At 44.7% G+C, this 23,287-nt stretch overlaps 1 protein-coding gene across 10 annotated transcripts in view; it reads left to right on the top strand.

Annotated features, from left to right (window-relative positions):
- Positions 1-23,287, top strand: part of SUGCT (succinyl-CoA:glutarate-CoA transferase) — a 1,486,943-nt gene that overhangs the window by 532,318 nt on the left and 931,338 nt on the right. For all 10 annotated transcript variants that reach the window (XM_068236374.1, XM_068236376.1, XM_068236375.1 and 7 more), the window contains exon 11: positions 3,502-3,599. In XM_068236374.1, the coding sequence (XP_068092475.1) occupies positions 3,502-3,599 (98 nt within the window). The remainder of the gene's footprint in view (positions 1-3,501; positions 3,600-23,287) is intronic.

Genomic DNA, 23,287 nt, shown 5'->3' with positions numbered 1-23,287 from the left:
CGTCCCCGCAGATCGATTCCCGCTCGTCCCCGCCGGCGGTCCTTATCAGCTGCTCGATTCCCTGCCATTGTCCGCCGGCGGGAATCGAGCGGGCGCGGGTCGAGCGGCTTGATCGGGCCAGCTGAATATTATCAGCTGGCCGGATCAGCTGGTCGATACACGGTACAGAAACGTACCGTGTATCCCCAGCATTAAGCTTTAATCACAATCAGCTTGCTTATCTCCGTGGCCCTGTAACATAAATGATCTCCACATAGGGTAATACTGCTAAAACTAAATAATACAATATACAGCCACTGCCCTGCGTGCTTTAGTGGTCTCACTCCGTGTTGTCACACTCCCAATCACTGCACGCTATATGCTCACCAAATGTAGCCCACCAATCTCTTCAGGTGGATTATGCGCTTATAGTAACCTCCAGAACAGCACTTGTTAAGATCCTTGACCTCTCTTGAGGCTCCTTTTAATCCAGTAACAAATCTCAATCAAAGATATAGAAAATATTCATAAGGTAAAATTGTTACAGCTTGCTTCTGGGCACAATAAAGATAAACGTACACGTCCGGACAAGTTCAAGCGTGTCACATAAAATCCTCTCCGATGCCCATCCGTTGAGCGGTGCGTATTGGAGTTGCTGCGGCGTCACGCTCGAGTTCTCCCTTCAGCCGTGCAGTTACAATCTGTCTGTCCACGCTGCTATTGGTGACCAGCCTGTCCGTTCGCTTCCGTGTGCGCGTGGTTGCATCAGACGTTAGCTCCGCCCTACGCATTTCATCCTCTCGCCAGACTCATCAGGAGCTTCTCTACCTTGCCACCATGAATGTTTGCAGGGAGGAGGGAAAGATACACACTCAGAACACTATCAGATATCACACCATGGATCACTTTAAGGAGAACCCGAGGCGGTGGGGGGGTCAAATGGGACACAGATGCATGTTCTCTGCCTCATGAAATGCCTCTTTGTGTCCCCACCGTCGTGCTATAGCCCATCCACTGCAGCGCTACAGCCCCTCTCCCCCACAAATTAGCAACAATATTTGTCACTATCTCGGATGGTAATGGGGGGAGAGGGATTCCCTGCTCAAACGCCCTCTAGGGGCGTTCCTGCAGGCTTTCTATTCCTGGTTGCGCCCCCTGCCGCTCCCCCGCCTCCTTGCACACTGGAAGAGAGAGCTCTCACTCCTTCCAGCTTTGTGACCCAGAAGTCTCAGGAGCCATGGACAGCAGCGTCCATGGCGGCTACCTGATCTGCCCAGCCCTTCTGGATCTGGTAGTCTGGGCTCTCTTTAAAGAGAACCTGAACTGAAAATGAAAAGTCAAAATAACCATACACAGGTCATACTTACATCCTGTGTGGTCTACTTCTCAATCTATTTCTCCTGTGTCCCATTTGTCCACTGTGATCAATGGAATTCTCCATCCTCCATTTTAAAAATGGCCATTACCCCATAACAGCTTCCAGGTCAGCACACTGTTAAACTGTAACATCACCAACTTGAACCACAGGGAAACATGGACATTACCTTGCACATTCAGTTGTAACTGACAGCTGCTGATATATAACTGACAGCAGCTGGTATATTTCAGTTCTGACAATATTTTGGAAGAGATCACTGTAAGACGAAAATGGTGAGCTTCTGAGAGGAACTGACGGTGAGGTTAGTATGTAATATTCATTTGCAGCTACGTCATGTGTTTATTTTAAATAATTTTACTCGCTTCAGGTTCCCTTTAAAGAGACACTGAAGCGAAAAAAAAAATTATGATATTATGATTTGTATGTGTAGTACAGCTAAGAAATAAAACATTAAGATCAGATACATCAGTCTAATTGTTTCCAGTACAGGAAGAGTTGAGAAACTCCAGTTGTTATCTCTATGCAAAAAAGCCATTAATCTCTACGACTTTCAAAGTCGTGGAGAGGGCTGTTTTCTGACTTTTATTATCTCAACTGTTAGTTAACTATTTACTTTTTCTCTGCCAGAGGAGAGGTCATTAGTTCACAGACTGCTCTGAAAGAATCATTTTGAATGCTGAGTGTTGTGTAATCTGCACATATTAGAGAATGATGCAATGTTAGAAAAAACACTATATACCTGAAAATAAAAATATGAGAATATTTTCTTTGCTGCTAATCTTCTAGTAATTATTCATTGTACACAACCAATTCATTATATCATATATTTTTTTCCGCTTCAGTGTCTCTTTAAGTCATTTTATTTGTATTAGCATTCAGATTGTTTGATATCTGTATTGTTAAAAATAACGGCCTGGGTTTCTACCCTAGGTTTATACTAGAGTTAAACAATTGTTCTAGTGTGTGAAAGGAAAATACTTTATACTTGGATTTATATTTGAGTAAAGTGGATTTACATTGTTTGCTGTGCTTATTATTTGTATGTATTTAGCAAGAATTTGGTATGAGTATTAACCACTTTACCCCCGCCCGTACGGATTTCTCCGTCCCTTTTCCCATCCTTTAACCCCCAGGAACGGAGAAATCCGTACTTTGCGCACTCCCGCCGCTGCCCGCGCTCCCGCTCGTAAACACGCCGCCCGCCGCTAGTAAACACGCCGCCGCCCGCTCGCCCGGAGATCAATGAACGGGAAAATCCATTCCCGTTCGTTGATCTTAGCCCCGCAATGATCCGCTGCTCTCCGCTGGGCAGCGCGATCATTGTGAAACGATACAAACTGACCCAGCCTCCAAGTACTTCCTCCAAGCTTCCGGAAGGACGCTTGGAGGTCGCATTAAAGCAAAAAGTTACTGTGGCCATCTTGTGGCCAAATACACCCTACACATTTTTCACATACAAAGAAATTACTTTTACACCAAAAATTAACTCATTGCCTCCCACACTCCCAATTTTTTTTTTTTTTTTTGTAATAAAAAAAAAAATTAAAAAATGTACAATAAAACAAAATACATAAATAGTTACCTTAGGGACTGAACTTTTTAAATATTTATGTCAGGAGGGTACAACACTGTTACTTTATAAACTATGGGCTTGTAATTAGGGATGGACGCAAAACTGAAAAAAATGCACCTTTATTTCCAAATAAAATATTGGCGCCAAACATTGTGATAGGGACATAATATAAATGGTTTTATAACCGGGACAAAAGGGCAAATACATTTCATGGGTTTTAATTACAGTAGCATGCATTATTTAAAAACTATAATGGCCGAAAACTGAAAAATAATTAATTTTTTTCCCACATTTTTCCTATTTTCCCATTAAAACACATTTAGAATAAAATAATTCTTGGCATAATGTCCCACCTAAAGAAAGCCTAATTGGTGGTGGAAAAAACAAGATATAAATCGTTTAATTGTGATAAGTAATGATAAAGTTATAGACGAATGAATGGAAGGAGCGCTGAAAGGTGAAAATTGCTCTGGTGGTCAGGGGGTAAACCCCCTCAGTGGTGAAGTGGTTAAACTGTGACAGTTGTAAAATTTCTAATTTTTAATCTAATATTTTCTTTATATATGAATAGATTTTGAATTTACCTGAGCTCACTACTGACCCAAGATTCAAGACCAATAAACTCAGAGTCCAGTTCAGGCAAGATCTCCTTGACATTTTTACATCAAGGTATGTCTGTCATGTTGAAGATATTTGAAAGAAACAAAGTAGTAAAACAAGTACTCATATACAGCAGCATAAGAAGTTGGGTGTGCTTTGTGGAGGAAAATAGGGTTTGAAAGGAAAGGGGGAGAAGGTGAGTTTGGGTTTAGGTCAAACCTCTAAAAATGAAAAATATCAATAAAGCAAATACAAAAAATGTGTTTGTGTGTCCATGTCTCTGTGGGCAGTAGATGTTTTATTTTGTTTGAGGTCAGAGAGTTGGAGAGTTCTGAGCACTTTCTTTGCTGTTCCTAGCAATGTACTCTTCTAGAAAGGAGGCTTTAGCTTTTTTGGAATTTGTTAGAACCATTTTCCCAGCCCAGGCATTACATCCTTAAGTGTTATATCACTGTTGGGTTCACCCCAGCCTTAGCTTTCCATAGCCTCTCTAGTTTCTTTTTCAGGCGTTTGTATTTTTCCAGCTTTTCATACTCCTCCTTCCTGATTTTTATTTCACGTTGCCCGGCCACTATACATATCACCATTGTCTTCTGGCATTGTATATTTCCTCACTGTCCAGTTGATTGACCAGTACCTGTCTGTCCTGCTGGGCCAGGAAGTTCCACAGGATCCTAACCCTGTTCAGCTTTGAAAATCAGACCACTTACTGTAGGTCCTACCAACTCGTTTGAATGCTTGGGGTGCAACTTTCAGCTGAGGAAAACATTAACATATTGCTGATCTACCGCCCACCAGAAAAATACTCAGACTTCCTTGAGGAACTTGTAGACCTCCTATGCAACCTAACACTGGAACACCCCAGATGGATTGTTCTTGGAGATTTTAATACATGGGTGGACGACTCCTCTTCACAATTTGGAAAAGAGCTACCTCGTGCCTTACATGAACTGGGCTTCCTCCAATCAATCAGCTCTGCTACTCACAGGAAAGGTCACACTCTGGACCTTATATTCCATACTGGGCTGTCAATAGCCAATGTGGAAATTAATCCTGTTGCCTGGTCAGACCATCACACTATCCACTTCTCCCTCTCAATACCAGCCGTCAAACACCAGGTCAAGAATCAAATAAAATATCGCTGCTTAAAAGGGCTAACACCTCAACATATCCGAGATAACCTTAGCTTTGATGAATTGACTGACTCCAGCTTGGACTCTGATACTCTGGTGTTTAAATACAACAAATGTGTGTCCTCCACCTTTGAGACCATTGCTCCTCTGCGCACCAAATATCTTACTCCACACCATCATGCACAGTGGTTTGATAACGCTATAAAAGAGCTGAAAAGACAAGGCCGAAAACTTGAGAGGCTGTGGCGCAAATCTCAGTCCCCAGAAGACAAACATGCCTTAATCCTCCACTTGAAGAGCTACCAAAAGGTAATCACGGGAAAAAAAATCATCCTTTCTATCACACGAGATTGCAAATGCAGTTAACAAACCAGCCCAACTGTTCCGCACAGTGGAAAAACTCTGCAACCCAGCATGTCAAAAACTTAATATCGAGTCTTCAAAGGACCTCTGTGACCAATTTGCCCATTTCTTCACAGACAAAGTCTCTGCTATAAGGTCCGCCATCCAACTTACAGCATCTGAGCCTAATATAGCGCCGAAGACCATTAGCAGAGACAACGTAACACCTTGGTCAAACTTCAAAGAAATTGATGAAGAAGTCACATCAAGCATCCTCCTTCACGTCCGCCTAACTACCTGTGACCTGGATCCTGGCCCAACACAGTTCATGTTGAACTGCCCCGACCTGTTCATACCGGTATTCCTCAAAATTGTTAACTGTTCCTTACAATCAGGGATACTCCCTGCTTTACTGAAGGAAGCAATCATCAGGCCTCTCCTCAAAAAACCCTCCCTGGACCCAGATGCAATGACCAGCTACAGACCTGTCTCTAACCTCCCCTTTCTGGGCAAGCTAATTGAAAAAGCTGTATACCTCCAGCTAGAAGCCAGAATCCTACAAAATAACAGTTATGACCCATTCCAGTCTGGCTTCAGGAAACACCACAGCACTGAAGCTGCCCTCATCCAAATATGCAACCACCTGCTCATGGCAAGAGACAGAGGAGAGTGCTCGATCCTCATACTGCTAGACCTTTCTGCAGCCTTTGACACAGTTGACCATGACATCTTGATAAACAGGCTACAGGAATACTGCGGCATTGATGGCATAGTACTTCAGTGGTTCCAATCCTTCTTGAGTGGCAGAACCCACAAAGTGTCTATGGGGCCCTTCCTGTCCACCCCTGTAACACTTAAGTATGGGGTGCCCCAGGGCGCAATCCTCTCTCCCCTGCTTTTCACGATTTACATGCTACCGTTGGGAAAACTAATCCAAAAACATGGCTTGACATACCACTGCTATGCAGACGACACCCAACTATATCTTTCCTTCAAGCCTGGTGTGACAGACCCAACTCTAACTATAAACGCCTGCTTACGTGAACTACAGCAATGGATGAATGACAACTGACTGAAACTAAATGCAGACAAAACTGAAGTCCTTCTGATTGTAGGGCAGAGCATGATAACAAAACAACTTAACTTGCAGTCTTCACCACTGGGAATAGGAGGCACGGATCTACGCAGCTCTGATCATGTGCGTAGCCTGGGAGTTCTAATCGATGGGGATTTAAACTTCAGAACTCAAATCTCTGCTGTGGTGAAATCATCCTATTTTCACCTGAAGAACATTGCAAAAATCAAGCACCTCATACCCCCAGAAGATCTGCCAACCTTAGTCCACGCCTTCATCACATCCCGACTGGACTACTGCAATGCTCTCTACACTGGCCTTCCAAAAAAGGTCTTGATACAGAATACTGCTGCCAGACTGCTAACCAACCAACCCTGTCACTGCCACATAATGCCAGTCCTGCATTCCCTTCACTGGCTACCTATAGAATGGAGGGTCCTATTCAAGATCGGCCTACTGACATTTAAATCCCTGAATAATCTAGGCCCTGGATACATGAAAGATATGTTACAGCTGTGTAGCAATCCCCGCATTCTCAGATCCACAGGTTCTAATAATCTAGTCATACCCAGAGTCCACTTGGAAACTTTTGGTCCCAGAGCCTTCTGTCATGCTGCCCCTACGTTTTGGAACTCCTTACCTCAACAGATCAGGACAGCCCCATCCCTGGACGTGTTTAAATCCAGACTGAAAACCCACCTGTTCAGTCTGGCATTTGCAGAAATATAACTTTTGTTGTGTGAATACTTCATCCTACTACCAATTACTGAATCTGAGAGAGCCTAAGCGTTTTGAGTCCTATGGGAGAAAAGCGCTATAGAAATGTTATTGTATTGTATTATTATTGTATTGTTCTCCATAACCTGCTGGGAAAGTTGATCCCATTCACAGTGCAGATGTTGCTGTACACAATGCTAGTGAAGTGGTTGTTAGATTCCTTGTATGCTGTTCATGTCTCCACTTTACATTCTGCCACTATGTGTTGGACTGTTTCTTAAAGCGGAACTGAAGACTAAAAAAAACCAAAGTGTTTCACTTACCTGGAGCTTCTGCCAGCCCCTTTCAGCCTTCCTGTCCCACCAGCTAGTTTCATTACCGCCGACTTGTAAGTCGACGGCAACTGCACCTGTGCGCCTCAGGCCACATGTAACTTTCTTCACGTTTCCGTCCGCAATACCGTCCTGCTATTAGTCTTCAGTTCCACTTTAAGTCTTCCCACACAGTCTGTGCCTTGACAGATGTCTGGTGTGGCCAATCCTTGTTTCTATGAATCTAGGGCTTAGCACCAGTTGTCCATATATGATCAATGCTGTGTTTGAGGCCAGCTCTTCATAGTCATTAGGGGATCGGTTGAAAAGGGCGCCCGAGCTGCCTGTATGAAAAGGGCGCTGCCATAGACATCAATGTTATTTCTGGAAATATGGGCTACAAGGTGTAGAAAAGGGCGCCCGAGTTTTGATATAGGCTACAAGCGGGCTCCCCTTTGTAGCCCATATTTTTTTGGCTACAAGGTTTTCGGCTACAGCAAGGTGCCCCTTTGTAGCCCATATTATTGCCTTTTTTTTGTAGCCTATGTTTTTATATGGGCTACAAGTGCTGGAAGCCGAATTATTTCATTCCCCCACTATCCATGGCGGCCTGGAGGGGGAATAGTAATTTACACATCCCGGAGTTTTTTTGCAGCTGAAGTTTTTATATGGGCTACACCAGGCGCCTTTTTTTTATGTAGCCGAAGTTTTTATATGGGCTACACCAGGTGCCTTTTTTTTGTAGCCGAAGTTTTTATATGGGCTACACCAGGCGCCTTTTTTTGTAGCCGAAGTTTATATGGGCTACACCAGGCGCCTTTTTTGTAGCCGAAGTTGCTATATATGGGCTCCACCAGGCGCCCTTTTTTACCGACGCACTTTTCATGTAGACCCGTCATTAGATGGATTTCAGAGTTAACCACCTCACCTATATTTTGATGATAAATCCTATGCCGAATCTTTACCAACAACAGCACTTGGTCTCTCTTCCATGCCTATGTCTGCCTTATGCTTTCGCTAAGTTACTTATTTCTGATTGTCTTTTTTAAGGACAACCAAGGTGACATGTGACATGATGAGATAGACATGTGTATGTATAGTGCCAAGCACACAAATAACTAGGCTGTGTTTCTTTTTGTCTTTCTCTGCCTGAAAGAGTTAAACATCAGTTATGCAAGTGACAGTCACTATCTGGATCGGGATGGGGTTGGACTATAGCGCAACTCTCACTGATAAGTAATTACAGCCATAAAATACTTTCCTGTCAATAAATGGCTTCCTGGAGCAGGAAAGAGATAAAAAGTCAATCATTTATAGATTTGAGCTCTAGAATACTTCAATGAAGGTGTCTTTGAGCAGAGACAATTTTTATATAGCACATTTTATTAACTAGTGCTGTGTGCAGAAGTTCTTGTTGAAATTGTATTCAAATAATAATTGTTTTTACAAAAGACATAACTAGTAATGGACCAACTATGGGCTTCAAATGTACCATCTGATAGCTTAGTAGGCAGAATACCATGATGTTACGTTTTTGTTTCCAAACAATGCTTTCCTAGCTTTACTACAATATAAAAAATGTAAACATTCAGCTATAAAAGTCCCCATCCACCCTCTGACCTGGACATACTACACTGCGAATGCGCTGTATGTCTGTTCAAGTCGTGCCAGGTACACAGCAAGACGGGAGCACATGTGTGTATAGAAGCTGTTGCCCAGGGAACGTGGGCTGAGGGCTGCCAAGCTGACATACTATGCATGCGCAGCATAGGGCACCAAACTCGCTGTCTCACTGGAGTAAATGGAGACTTTTACAGATAAATGGGCAACTTAAATAATGGAGTTAACAGCTCCTTTTTAGGCTTTTGGAGACTCCACAACAGGTCTTTGTTTGCCTTGCTGTCATGTACAAAAGCAAAAAGCCTACACAGTTTTTTTTCAAGGATCAAGATGACTGGGTGGGCTCTGGAAAAGAATAGGCAGATCCTGAGGTAAGCCATTCACTAGAGACCACTAAAATGGGATTTCAAATTCCATGCTTACATATTTCTTATAGGGCAGTTCACACCCAGCTTACAGCTCTGATTCACAACTGCTAATAAGTAGTGATGGACCGTTCCCGAAAGTTTCTGTGAATGTTAGCAAACTGAGCTTTGTTTACACACTTAATACATTTAAAAAAACAGAAAGTGTGGGGTCTCCCCCTCTCAAGCCTCTTTAAGTCCTTTAATGTTCTTAATTAACAAAAATACCCTTAATTAATGTTTCCATGCCAATATCCTTGGAAATTTCCCACGAACATACCTTGATTGAGGATCTCTACGCACCTTCCACCACACACGCCGCTGGATAACCCAGCACTAGCTATACTAGGTATAGTAAAGCTTCAAAGCATCTTTAAAAGTTCCTGCTCAAAGCACTATAATTTGTGACTTGCTTGTGCATGGCTGCAACACAACAGTATCATACAGGCTGCACGGAAATGTGGACGGAGGAGCACACTATCAGTACTATACCTGAATTAACTGGAGAGACCTGTGCTTCTAGTGCAAGCTGTGTGATTATTACATGCAAATCCCTGCATATTGAGAACTGTGCATTTTGATCTAGCTTAAACGCTGTCTGTTCTTGCTTGCTGAAGCATTGAAAAGAAAAACATGACTCCCAATTGTTAACTGAATTAAGATACAGTACTATAGTATACTTTATGTGCTCAAATATGACCAATTCTGGCATACTTAACGTCTGATATAGTGAACTATTTTGCTCGGCCCCTTGAAACTTACTGTAAAGGCATTTCTATTATATATATATTTTTCTATTTTTTTCACCCTTAGTGTGCTCCATCTACAAACTTTTTTCTTCTCAATAAATTTTCTTGCGTGTGTAGAGTTGTAAATTGGTGAGAGCGATTTTTAATTGTCACTGATGCTCCCCTTCTTTTCTAGCATTTTTCAAAGAAGAGGAAAGTCCCCAGAATAGATAATATAACTCTTGATATGGTAAAAGTGGAGTACAAGTGTTTAAAAAGCATTTGAATCTTCTAATAGAAAGAAGATGTGGAGAATATCTAAGGAATGTGGGCATCCCTGTAAAGATCATAAACATCATTCACAAAATGTACAAAGGCTTCAAATGACAAATCTCATTTGAGGGAAAGCTAATATATTCATTGTAAACCCAGGAGTTTGACAGGACTGGATTCTCTCACTAACATTTTTACTGATATTGGATCATGTTATCAAAAACAGTGATAAGAGGAAGAAACACAGTATTGCAATGACTGGATGAAGATTTAAACATTGCAAAATACATTTATTTGCTGGCACACTGCTTTGGAGATATGCAATAAAAACAGTTACATTTAGAGGAAGAAGCACGTATAACAAAGAAGATGAAAAAAAAGTAAATATAGAGCCTTGCCTCAAAAGCGACAGGGAAGGAGCTAGTTAGGTAGTGTGGTAACAAAGACAAAAAGAAAGTTAAAGAAGATACGTCAGACAGAATATACAAAACAAATTGATTGTTTTTTCCAAACAATCTGGGAAAATAAAAACATCTAAAACAAATCACAAACATTAGACCCAATAACACTTACATAAAATCTGTCTGCCTATGAGCACATTAAAGTACATGATTTCAGAAATAAAATCTATTTTCTAAATTATAATAATAAATAGCAGCCTTTTTTCAGCTGCATGATGACAAATATAAAATATTTTACATTTATTGGAGAAACCCCTCCCTTCCTTTCATATTGCCGGCAAATAATCCGGCAAACTGGTGGAGTAGATGGTGTCCAGCAAAGGAGGAATTGCTGATGGCTGCCACCTGTATAACCCTAGTTATGAAAAGAGAAGGGTGAAAAGCATGCACTGAAATGCTCATAGGCTTGAAGGAGTGTTTATTTAGCTTTGTATGTGTCAGAGTGGTGCAACTAAATATTTTGAATTAAAAAAATGTTTGGTTTGGGTCCACTTTAAACATTGAGGCGGCTTTTACACCTGTGCACTGTGGTGATCCCCAATGGCAAGGCAGCCTGCCATGGGATCATCCCGCTGCGCGATTCAGTAGTTTAAATTACCCTGCGGCAGAGTGCTCCACGCTCTGTCGTTCACACTCACTGCATCGCATTACTGCAAAGCCACGGACTTGTACTACATCATAATCCGTGCAGTAGGCACGGATCATGCGGTAACGTACGGATGACTTTGCAGCAGGACTGCAGAGATAATTCTACTTTTGGTGCAGCGCATTGCATCATGTAAGTATACATGACAGTCTCCATAGACTGTCATTGATTTAGCGGCCTCTTGCACTAATAGAGCTAATCACAACATCATAGTGTGAAGGGCCCTGAAGGCCACCAAGACTAGTAGCTCCCAACTTCAGGCATTCATCTAGCAATGTTTCCATAGAATTCTAAATGTAAGATGGCCGTATACTATAACATACTGAGGTTTGTTGTAAATGTCAAACAAAGAGAGTGTATAAATTAAGAGTGACACGAGGAAGTGGAATTGGATAGCACAAACTCTAGGCAAACATGTTAAAGCAATAGAATAACAACCATTTAACTAGGTCACACGGCCACCATACGTGTACCAATATATTGCTTTATTGGAAATATGCAAAAGTCTAAAACACGGTCCCTCGCAAATACAAAACCAGTGATTAATGTTATAAAGATTCTCCACATCAATTAAAATCAAAAGACAATGGTGGAGTACACTGCCATATTGCAGCTGGCATTTAGTGGATGAAATAAAAAACAATGATAATTATCACAACAATTTATCACTGGCCAGAGAATAATATTGTCATAACACACATCCATCCACACAGGCATCGCCCATACATACTGCCACACTCTCCCTGTATATTGGGGGCCCTCCTCACACAGTAAGTTAAATCCATGTATAAACAACAAGTTGAGATTCAAAAATGATAAGAACTTGGCTTGCTTTGATGCTTCCGCATTAAATACACTTGCCATTTTATATGGATGGGTCTCACCCGTTACAGATGGTCTCTTCTGTAACAGGTGATTCTGCTGGCATTCCAAGTGAAGTACTACTCATAACAATTGTCCGTGCATGTAGTGGGCTCAGGCTGCCGGTAAGGCCGCCTGCACAAGTATGTCCGCATGCACACTAAACACGCTGGCCGTCAACATTCGTGTGGTGCAGGCGATGCTGCATCACACACCACATGCCAGCCGCGTCAGCTTAACTCTGCCAACCGACGTGTTTCACGGCCCCATTGGACGTTTCATCAGGGTGTGGCCGACCTCATTATTGTCTTCCTTTAAAACAGGCCCAGTATACACCGCCCTCTTCACTGTCATGACAACAACCAAGCTCTTTGTATTGCATATATGGAGGCTGTATTAAGTTCTGAGCACATTAAAAGAATATACGTACGTCATTCCCCTCTGCGAATTTTCAGAAGAAAGTCAGGAACACAGCACTTTCTTATTTCACAGTTCTCTATTCGTATGGTTAACATTCCAGACATTATGATGTCTCGGTTTCACAATCCCCTCTTATTCATCATCACACCACATATTAGCAACTCAAGGAAACGGTTGGCAACAGTTCCAAATCTGTCTTTTCCTATCATTATCAGAGACAATCCAATCTTTCACAGAATTTGTTTGCATGTGATATATATATACATATATATATAATCACACTCACTGCGGATCCATACATACAGCATGCATTACCCGCTATGCTTCATACCTGGTGACTTTCTCTAAGTCCTGGAAGTTGGATTGGGGGAGCAACAAATAATCAGGGGTACCAAAAATCATGTTGTCAAATCTTAAAGAGAAACCTTTCATTTATGTCTATTATGTCTCAGAAAAGGAGATAAATCCAGTTCTGCATTGAGGCCAAGGGGGATAGCAGTATTAGTATCCACATAGCCTCCTTGCAGTAAAGGACCTCATCAAAATCACCTCTCCTACCTGAGATTTTAAGACTATAGATCCCCTCTACTGTGGGGAAACAAGTTAAAGCAATAGACAAAAACAGTTCTGCATTAGAACCTCCAAAGTTCTCAAAATTGAGGTTGGTGAAAGTTAACTTGGAACAGAACTGAAGAGAAATAGGCTAGAACCACTGGGAAAACCTAGACATAAGTGAAGGCTTCTGAGTAACAGGATATAAATGAACATTATCAGATGCTTGACTATAGTGCTAAACAATGTCATATTAGTAAATAATCAGAACAGTTTTTTTGCCACAGCACTGGTGAAACATGATTTGGGGTATTCAATTACACCATTATGTGGAATTATTGGTACAAGGGGGTGCACAATAATTGGGCGCAAACATCTACAAGACGCTCCTGGACCATGGATGTACCAGGTTTAGTATATTGTTTTCCCTGGTTTTTGCCCTCTGAATCTAGATGTCTCTTAAAATCCTTATATGCTGAAAAATACGGTATGTATACAGCTTGTTTGAGCTATATACAAATGGTAATGCTAATGCTTAGATGACTAACATTTGGTTATAGTGATAAAGTGTGGCTGGGTAAAAAGGCAAATCAGTCACTTTTGAGCCGGAGGCACTACAGAAGTTTGGGCACCGCCATAGGGGCTTATGTTAATAGCTACACAAACTATGTGCGCAAAGCCCCGGGTTCCTGCTATCTTATTGGGCTCATCCAGCACCCAAATTTCCATGTATAGCCATTAACTGCAGATATTAACATGGGCACCTTATTATTAGAAACAGCTCTCAGATTCCACCCTACCCCCCCCCCCCCCCACCACCACCAACATGAATGGGGATAGCTAACCCCCACCCCGTCACACACACACCCCATTGGATACGAAGCAGGTACAGTAATTTGGGCAAAGCTTTGGTAAAGGGCTTTAGGTAATTGCAAAATTGCTAAGTTGAGGTATTGCAGTTGACTTTACCTTGAAGCTGGCTTCACACTGCATATTGGAAGTCTGGCATCCGGCCAAGCAGGAAGTGATGCTCACTTCCTGCCGGCCAAGCGATCATGTGCAAAGAAGTGTATTGCAAAAAATACTCTTCTGCACATGCATGATGCATAAAACCTGAAGCAGGTTTTCACACTGACACGCGTCGCCAAAGACTTCCAGTCCGCCGCACACCCCTGCTAATACGCGTGCTAACAAAGTTTTGAAAGCACGTTAGATTGAGCACTTCTGGTGCACCGCACCACAGCGCACGTAATATCAAAGCACCCATAGACTTTCATTGCCCTAGCAGTAAGGTTCAGTAAATTGCCGCAGCGCTCCGCGCCAGTGTGAAAGGGCCCTCAAGAACATGGTAGCTGATGTTCTTCTTCAGTAGTGTCTTTTCATTTCAGTGCCTCCTCCATTCTCTTGCTCATGATGCTGTGAGACATTTTGAGAAGATCCACAAACTAATTGGGCCATACATTGTATTTTTTTCTGGTTGTACTGAAGTACTGTACAGACACAGCAAGAAATATATTGTTTTATATACAGTTTGCCCCTAATAAACTGATCTGGGAAACATTAAATACAGTCAGTCAGGCTTTGAAGTTAATGCTAATATTTCTGCTGTGATGAATGAACTGTTTTTAGATGTTTTGCTTTTACATTTCCATGTAAATGCAGATACTATAGCCCAATACACCTGCACTGTATTTTATTAACACGGTGAAAATGTTAAGTTTTATTATATTACATACTTGGATTCCATTAACCACTTCCCGACCGCCGTATGTACAATTGGCGGCCGGGAAGTGCACCCCGCAAGGACCGCCGTATTGACAAATGGCGGCGGTCCTTGTAGGGGCATGGGCGGAGCGATCGCGTCATCCGTGACGCGATCCTCCGCCTGGCGCCGCTCACCCGCCGCAACATCCCGCCGGCCATACGGAAGCGCCGGCGGGATGTTAACCCGACGATCGCCGCATACAAAGTGTATAATACACTTTGTAATGTTTACAAAGTGTATTATACAGGCTGCCTCCTGCCCTGGTGGTCCCAGTGTCCGAGGGACCACCAGGGCAGGCTGCAGCCACCCTAGTCTGCACCAAGCACACTGATTTTGTACCCCCCCTGCCCCAGATCGCCCACAGCACCCATCAGACCCCCCCCTGCCCACCCCCCAGACCCCTGTTTGCACCCAATCACCCCCCTAATCACCCATCAATCACTCCCTGTCACTATCTGTCAACGCTATTTTTTTTTTATCCCCCCCCCTGCTCCCTGCCCCCTCCTGATCACCCCCCACCCCTCAGATTCTCCCCAGACCCCCCCCCCCCCCAGACCACCCCCCCCTGTTTACTGTATGCATCTATCCCCCTGATCACCTGTCAATCACCTGTCAATCACCTGTCAATCACCCATCAATCACCCATCAATCACCCCCTGTCACTGCCACCCATCAATCAGCCCCTAACCTGCCCCTTGCGGGCAATCTGATCACCCCCCCACACCAATAGATCGCCCGCAGATCCGACATCAGATCACCTCCCAAATCCATTGTTTACATCTATTCTCTCCTCTAAACACCCACTAATTACCCATCAATCACCCATCAATCACCCCCTATCACCACCTGTCACTTTTACCTATCAGATCAGACCCTAATCTGCCCCTTGCGGGCACCCAATCACCCGCCCACACGCTCAGATTGCCCTCTGACCCCCCCTTATCAATTCACCAGTGCATTAATTACATCTGTTCTTCCCTGTAATAACCCACTGATCACCTGTCAATCACCTGCCAATCACCTATCACCCCCTGTCACCCCCTGTCACTGCCACCCATCAATCAGCCCCTAACCTGCCCCTTGCGGGCAATCTGATCACCCACCCACACCATTAGATCGCCCGCAAACCCGCCGTCAGATTACCTCCCAAATGTATAGTTTACATCTGTTATCTTCTCTAAACACCCACTAATTACCCATCAATCACCCATCAATCACCCCCTATCACCACCTGTCACTGTTACCTATCAGATCAGACCCTAATCTGCCCCTTGCGGGAACCCAATCACCCGCCCACACGCTCAGATTGCCCTCAGACCCCCCCCCCCCTTATCAATTCGCCAGTGCATTAATTACATCTGTCCTTCCCTGTAATAACCCACTGATCACCTGTCAATAACCTGCCAATCACCTATCACCCATCAATCACCCCCTGTCACTGCCACCCAACAATCAGCCCCTAACCTGCCCCTTGCGGGCAATCTGATCACCCACCCACACAAATAGATCGCCCGCAGATCCGACATCAGATCACCACCCAAGCGCAGCGTTTACATCTATTCTCTCCTCTAAACACCCACTAATTACCCATCAATCACCCCCTATCACCACCTGTCACTGTTACCCATCAGATCAGACCCTAATCTGCCCCTTGCGGGCTCCCAATCACCCGCCTACACGCTCAGATTGCCCTCAGACCCCCCCTTATCAATTCGCCAGTGCAATATTTACATCTGTCCTTCCCTGTAATAACCCACTGATCACCTGTCAATCACCTGCCAATCACCTATCACCCATCAATCACCCCCTGTCACTGCCACCCATCAATCACCCCCTGTCACTGCCACCCATCAATCACCCGCTGTCACTGCCACCCATCAATCAGCCCCTAACCTGCCCCTTGCGGGCAAACTGATCACCCACACCAATAGATCGCCCGCAGATCCGACATCAGATCACCACCCAAGCGCAGTGTTTCCATCTATTCTCTACCCTAAACACCCACTAATTACCCATCAATCACCCCCTGTCACTGCTACCTATCAGATTAGACCCCTATCTGCCCCTAGGGCACTCAATCACCCGCCCACACCCTCAGAATGCCCTCAGACCCCAGCCCTGATCACCTCGCCAGTGCATTGCTTGCATCTATTCCCCCCTCTAATCACACCTTGAGACACCCATCAATCACCTCCTGTCACCCCCTAGCACACCTACCCATCAGATCAGGCCCCAATTTGCCCCGTGTGGGCTCCTGATCACTCGGCCAAACCCTCAGATCCCCCTCAGACCCCCTTCCGATCACCTCCCCAGTGCATTGATTGCATATATTTTCCCCTCTAACCACCCCCTGAGACACCCATCAATCACCTCCTGTCACCCCCCTAGCACTCCTATCCATCAGATCAGGCCCAATACAACCTGTCATCTAAAAGGCCACCCTGCTTATGACCGGTTCCACAAAATTCGCCCCCTCATAGACCACCTGTCATCAAAATTTGCAGATGCTTATACCCCTGAACAGTCATTTTGAGACATTTGGTTTCCAGACTACTCACGGTTTTGGGCCTGTAAAATGCCAGGGCGGTATAGGAACCCCACAAGTGACCCCATTTTAGAAAAAAAGACACCCCAAGGTATTTTGTTAGGTGTATGACGAGTTCATAGAAGATTTTATTTTTTGTTAAAAGTTAGCGGAAATTAATTTTTATTGGTTTTTTTTCACAAAGTGTCATTTTTCACTAACTTGTGACAAAAAATAAAATCTTCTATGAACTCGCCATACACCTAACAGAATACCTTGGGGTGTCTTCTTTCTAAAATGGGGTCACTTGTGGGGTTCCTATACTGCCCTGGCATTTTAGGGCCCCTAAACCGCGAGGAGTAGTCTACAAAACAAATGCTTCAAAATGATCTGTGAATAGGACGTTGGGCCCCTTAGCGCACCTAGGCTGCAAAAAAGTGTCACACATGTGGTACCGCCGTACTCAGGAAAAGTAGTATAATGTGTTTTGGGGTGTATTTTTACACATACCCATGCTGGGTGGGAGAAATTTCTATGTAAATGGACAATTGTGTGTAAAAAAATCAAACAATTGTCATTTACAGAGATATTTCTCCCACTTAGCATGGGTATGTGTAAAAATACACCCCAAAACGCATTATACTACTTCTCCTGAGTACGGCGGTACCACATGTGTGGCACTTTTTTACACCCTAAGTACGCTAAGGGGCCCAAAGTCCAATGAGTACCTTTAGGATTTCACAGGTCATTTTGCGACATTTGGTTTCAAGACTACTCCTCACGGTTTAGGGCCCCTAAAATGCCAGGGCAGTATAGGAACCCCACAAATGACCCCATTTTAGAAAGAAGACACCCCAAGGTATTCCGTTAGGAGTATGGTGAGTTCATAGAAGATTTTTTTTTTTTTGTCACAAGTTAGCGGAAATTGATTTTAATTGTGTTTTTTCACAAAGTGTCATTTTCCGCTAACTTGTGACAAAAAAAATCTATGAACTCACCATACTCCTAACGGAATACCTTGGGGTGTCTTCTTTCTAAAATGGGGTCATTTGTGGGGTTCCTATACTGCCCTGGCATTTTAGGGGCCCAAAACCGTGAGGACTAGTCTTGAAACCAAATGTCGCAAAATGACCTGTGAAATCCTAAAGGTACTCATTGGACTTTGGGCCCCTTAGCGCACTTAGAGTGCAAAAAAATGCCACACATGTGGTACCGCCGTACTCAGGAGAAGTAGTATAATGTGTTTTGTAATGTATTTTTACACATACCCATGCTAAGTGGGAGAAATATCTCTGTAAATGACAATTGTTTGATTTTTTTTTTTTTACACACAATTGTCCATTTACAGAGAGATTTCTCCCACCCAGCATGGGTATGTATAAAAATACACCCCAAAACACATTATACTACTTATTCTGAGTACGGAGATAACACATGTGTGACACTTTTTTGCAACCTAGGTGCGCTAAGGGGCCTAACGTCCTATTCACAGGTCATTTTGAGGCATTTGGATTCTAGACTACTCCTCACGGTTTAGGGCCCCTAAAATGCCAGGGCAGTATAGGAACCCTACAAGTGACCCCATTTTAGAAAGAAGACACCCCAAGATATTCTGTTAGGAGTATGGTGAGTTCATAGAAGATTTTTTTTTTTGTCACAAGTTAGCGGAAAATGACACTTTGTGGAAAAAAAAATACAAATCAATTTCCGCTAACTTGTGACAAAAAATAAAATCTTCTATGAACTCATCATACACCTAACAGAATACCTTGGGGTGTCTTCTTTCTAAAATGGGGTCACTTGTGGGGTTCCTATACTGCTCTGGCATTTTAGGGGCCCTAAACCGTGAGGAGTAGTCTGGAAACCAAATGCCGCAAAATGACCCTTGAAATCCTAAAGGTACTCATTGGACTTTGGGCCCCTTAGCGCAGTTAGGGTGCAAAAAAGTGTCACACATGTGGTATCGCCGTACTCAGGAGAAGTAGTATAATGTGTTTTGTGGTGTATTTTTATATATAACCATGCTGGGTGGGAGAAATATCTCTGTAAATGACACGTTTTTGATTTTTTTTAAACACAATTGTCCATTTACAGAGAGATTTCTCCCACCCAGCATGGGTATGTGTAAAAATACACCACAAAACACATTATACTACTTCCCCTGAGTACGGCGATACCACATGTGTGACACTTTTTTGCAGCCTAGATGCGCTAAGGGGCCCAACGTCCTATTCACAGGTCATTTTGAGGCATTTGTTTTCTAGACTACTCCTCACGGTTTAGGGCCCCTAAAATGCCAGGGCAGTATAGGAACCCCACAAGTGACCCCATTTTAGAAAGAAGACACCCCAAGGTATTCTGTTAGGAGTATGGTGAGTTCATAGAAGATTTTATTTTTTGTCACAAGTTAGTGAAAAATGTCACTTTGTGAATAAAAACAATAAAATCAATTTCCGCTAACTGTTGACAAAAAATAAAATCTTCTATGAACTCGTCATACACCTAACAGAATACCTTGGGGTGTCTTTTTTCTAAAATGGGGTCACTTGTGGGGTACCTATACTGCCCTGGCATTTTACGGGCCCAAAACCGTGAGTAGTCGGGAAACCAAATTTCTCAAAATGACTGTTCAGGGGTATAAGCATCTGCAAATTTTGGTGACAGGTGGTCTATGAGGGGGCAAATTTTGTGGAACCGGTCATAAGCAGGGTGGCCTCTTAGATGACAGGTTGTATTGGGCCTGATCTGATGGATAGGAGTGCTAGGGGGGTGACAGGAGGTGATTGATGGGTGTCTCAGGGGGTGGTTAGAGGGGAAAATAGATACATTGGATGCACTGGGGAGGTTATCGGAAGGGGGTCTGAGGGTTTGGCCGATTGATCAAGAGCCCACACGGGGCAAATTAGGGCCTGATCTGATGGGTAGGTGTGCTAGGGGGTGACAGGTGGTGACAGGAGGTGATTGATGGGTGTCTCAAGGTGTGATTAGAGGGGGGAAATAGATGCAAGCAATGCCCTGGCGAGGTGATCAGGGCTGGGGTCTAAGGGCGTTCTGAGGGTATGGGCGGGTGATTGGGTGCCCTAGGGGCAGATTAGGGTCTAATCTGATGGGTATCAGTGACAGGGGGTGATTGATGGGTAATTAGTGGGTGTTTAGGGTAGAGAACAGATGTAAACACTGCACTTGGGAGGTGATCTGACATCGGATCTGCGGGCGATCTATTGGTGTGGGTGGGTGATCAGATTGCCCGCAAGGGGCAGGTTAGGGGCTGATTGATGGGTGGCAGTGACATGGGGTGATTGATGGGTGGCAGTGACAGGGGGTGATTGATGGGTGATTGATAGGTGATTGACAGGTGATCAGTGGGTTATTACAGGGAAGAACAGATGTAAATATTGCACTGGCGAATTGATAAGGGGGGGTCTGAGGGCAGTCTGAGCGTGTGGGGCAAGTGATTGTGTGCCCGCAAGGGGCAGATTATGGTCTATTCTGATGGGTAACAGTGACAGGTGGTGATAGGGGGTGATTGATGGGTAGTTAGTGGGTGTTTAGAGGAGAGAACAGATGTAAACACTGCACTTGGGAGGTGATCTGACATCGGATCTGCGGGCGATCTATTGGTGTGGGTGGGTGATCAGATTGCCCGCAAGGGGCAGGTTAGGGGCTGATTGATGGGTGGCAGTGACAGGGAGTGATTGATGGGTGGCAGTGACAGGGGGTGATTGATGGGTGATTGATAGGTGATTGACAAGTGATCAGTGGGTTATTACAGGGAAGAACAGATGTAAATATTGCACTGGCGAATTGATAAGGGGGGGTCTGAGGACAATCTGAGCGTGTAGGCGGGTGATTGGGTGCTCGCAAGGGGCAGATTAGGGTCTGATCTGATGGGTAACAGTGACAGGTGGTGATAGGGGGTGATTAATGGGTGATTGATGGGTAATTAGTGGGTGTTTAGAGGAGAGAACAGATGTAAACACTGCACTTGGGAGGTGATCTGATGTCGGATCTGCGGGCGATCTATTGGTGTGGGTGGGTGATCAGATTGCCCGCAAGGGGCAGGTTAGGGGCTGATTGATGGGTGGCAGTGACAGGGGGTGATTGATGGGTGATTGATGGGTGATTGACAGGTGATTGGCAGGTGATCAGGGGGGATAGATGCATACAGTACACAGGGGTGGGGTCTGGGGAGAATCTGAGGGGTGGGGGGGTGATCAGGAGGGAGCAGGGGGCAGTTTAGGGTTAAAAAAATAGCGTTTTTAGATAGTGACAGTGAGTGATTGATGAGTAATTAGGGGGGTGATTGGGTGCAAACAGGGGTCTGGGGGGTGGGCGGGGGGGGGGGGGGTCTAAGGGGTGCTGTGGGCGATCAGAGGGAAGGGGGGGCAGGATCAGTGTGCTTGGTGCAGACTAGGGTGGCTGCAGAATCAGAATCAGAATCTATTTATTTCGCCAAGCATGAGGGGACATGCCCGGAATTGTTTTTGGCACAATACAATACAATACAGTACAGTGGCTCCGGAAGAGTGCATAGAAAGAGAAGGAAGGAAAGAGAAAGAGAGAGAGAGTGCATAGAAGGCAAAATCAGATTAACACAACATTGTAAAAAGACATCACAGTCCCAGTGTGTCCCTACAGTGTTAATAGTCAGTTAGTCTTGTGGGCTGGTTGGCTGTGCAGCCGTAGCGCTGCCGGCCTCGCCGCTCGTTGAGGCTCGCTTTGATGGTAGGACGTGAATGGAGTTTAGGAGATTGACTGCCGAGGGGAAGAACGAGTTCCTATGTCTCGTGGTTTTAGTGGAGATGGCTCATAGTCTCCGTCCCAAGGGCAGAATGCTGAAGTAGCGGTGGCCAGGGTGTGAGGAGTCATTTGCAATCTTCAGTGCCCTGGTTTTTAGTCTTTTGCTGTGTAGTAGGGCAAGTGAGGGGAGGGGGCAACCGATGATCCTCTCGGCTGACCTGATGACCCTCTGTAGTTTGTCCCTCTCATTGACAGTGGCGCCAGCATACCACACCAAGATGGAAGAGCAGAGGATCGACTCAATGGTGGCGGAGTAAAAGTTGGTTAGAATTTCTTGAGTCATGCCGAACTTTCTCAGCTGGCGGAGGAAAAAGAGCCTCTGCTGAGCTTTACGTTGGGTGGCAGTGATGTTGGGCTTCCAGCTGAGGTCACTGGAGATGATAGTGCCTAGTAGCCGGGTGCAGGGCACTCTGGTTACCTCCTTGCCGTCAATGTAAATTGGGGGTGGGGTGGGAGCAGCCTTCCTGAAGTCGATTATTAACTCAACGGTCTTTGCGGTGTTAAGCACCAGCCTGTTCACCTTGCTCCAATTGCAGATTCTCTCCACCTGCTGACGGTACTCCTGCACATCATCCTTGGTGACAAGGCCAATGATGGTGGTATCATCAGCAAACTTGATAACCTTGACAGAGTCTGCCTCGGACCTGCAGTTGTTGGTGTAGAGGGAGAACAGCAGTGGTGACAGTACGCAGCCTTGAGGAGCTCCTGTGTTCGTGGTCGCAGCTTGAGAGTGGATATCGCCCAGTCTGACGACTTGGGACCTGTTGGTAAGAAAGTCCGTGATCCAGAGTCGTCGGACACTGGGACCACCAGGGCAGGAGGCAGCCAGTATAATAGGCTTTGTATACATTATAAAAGCCTGTTATACACTATCCGTGCGGCGATCCGGGTGCTAGTAACCCACCGGCGCTTCCGAACAGCCGGCAGGGTTACAGCGCGAGGGGGGCAGAGCCAGTTGCCGGCGGCTGATCGCGTCACGAATGACGCGATCGCCGCAAAACCACGCCCGCAGCCGCCCCCACCGATGGGCGTATTGCGGTCATTTAGGCCCGGACTTTGCCGCCGCCCATCGGCTGGGGGCGGTCCTTAAGTGGTTAAACAAAGATATGCTGTACATGTACCCAT

The sequence above is a fragment of the Hyperolius riggenbachi genome, chromosome 5, assembly GCF_040937935.1.
Source record: "Hyperolius riggenbachi isolate aHypRig1 chromosome 5, aHypRig1.pri, whole genome shotgun sequence".
NCBI lineage: Eukaryota > Metazoa > Chordata > Amphibia > Anura > Hyperoliidae > Hyperolius > Hyperolius riggenbachi.
This window is presented reverse-complemented; position numbering and strand designations above follow the sequence as displayed.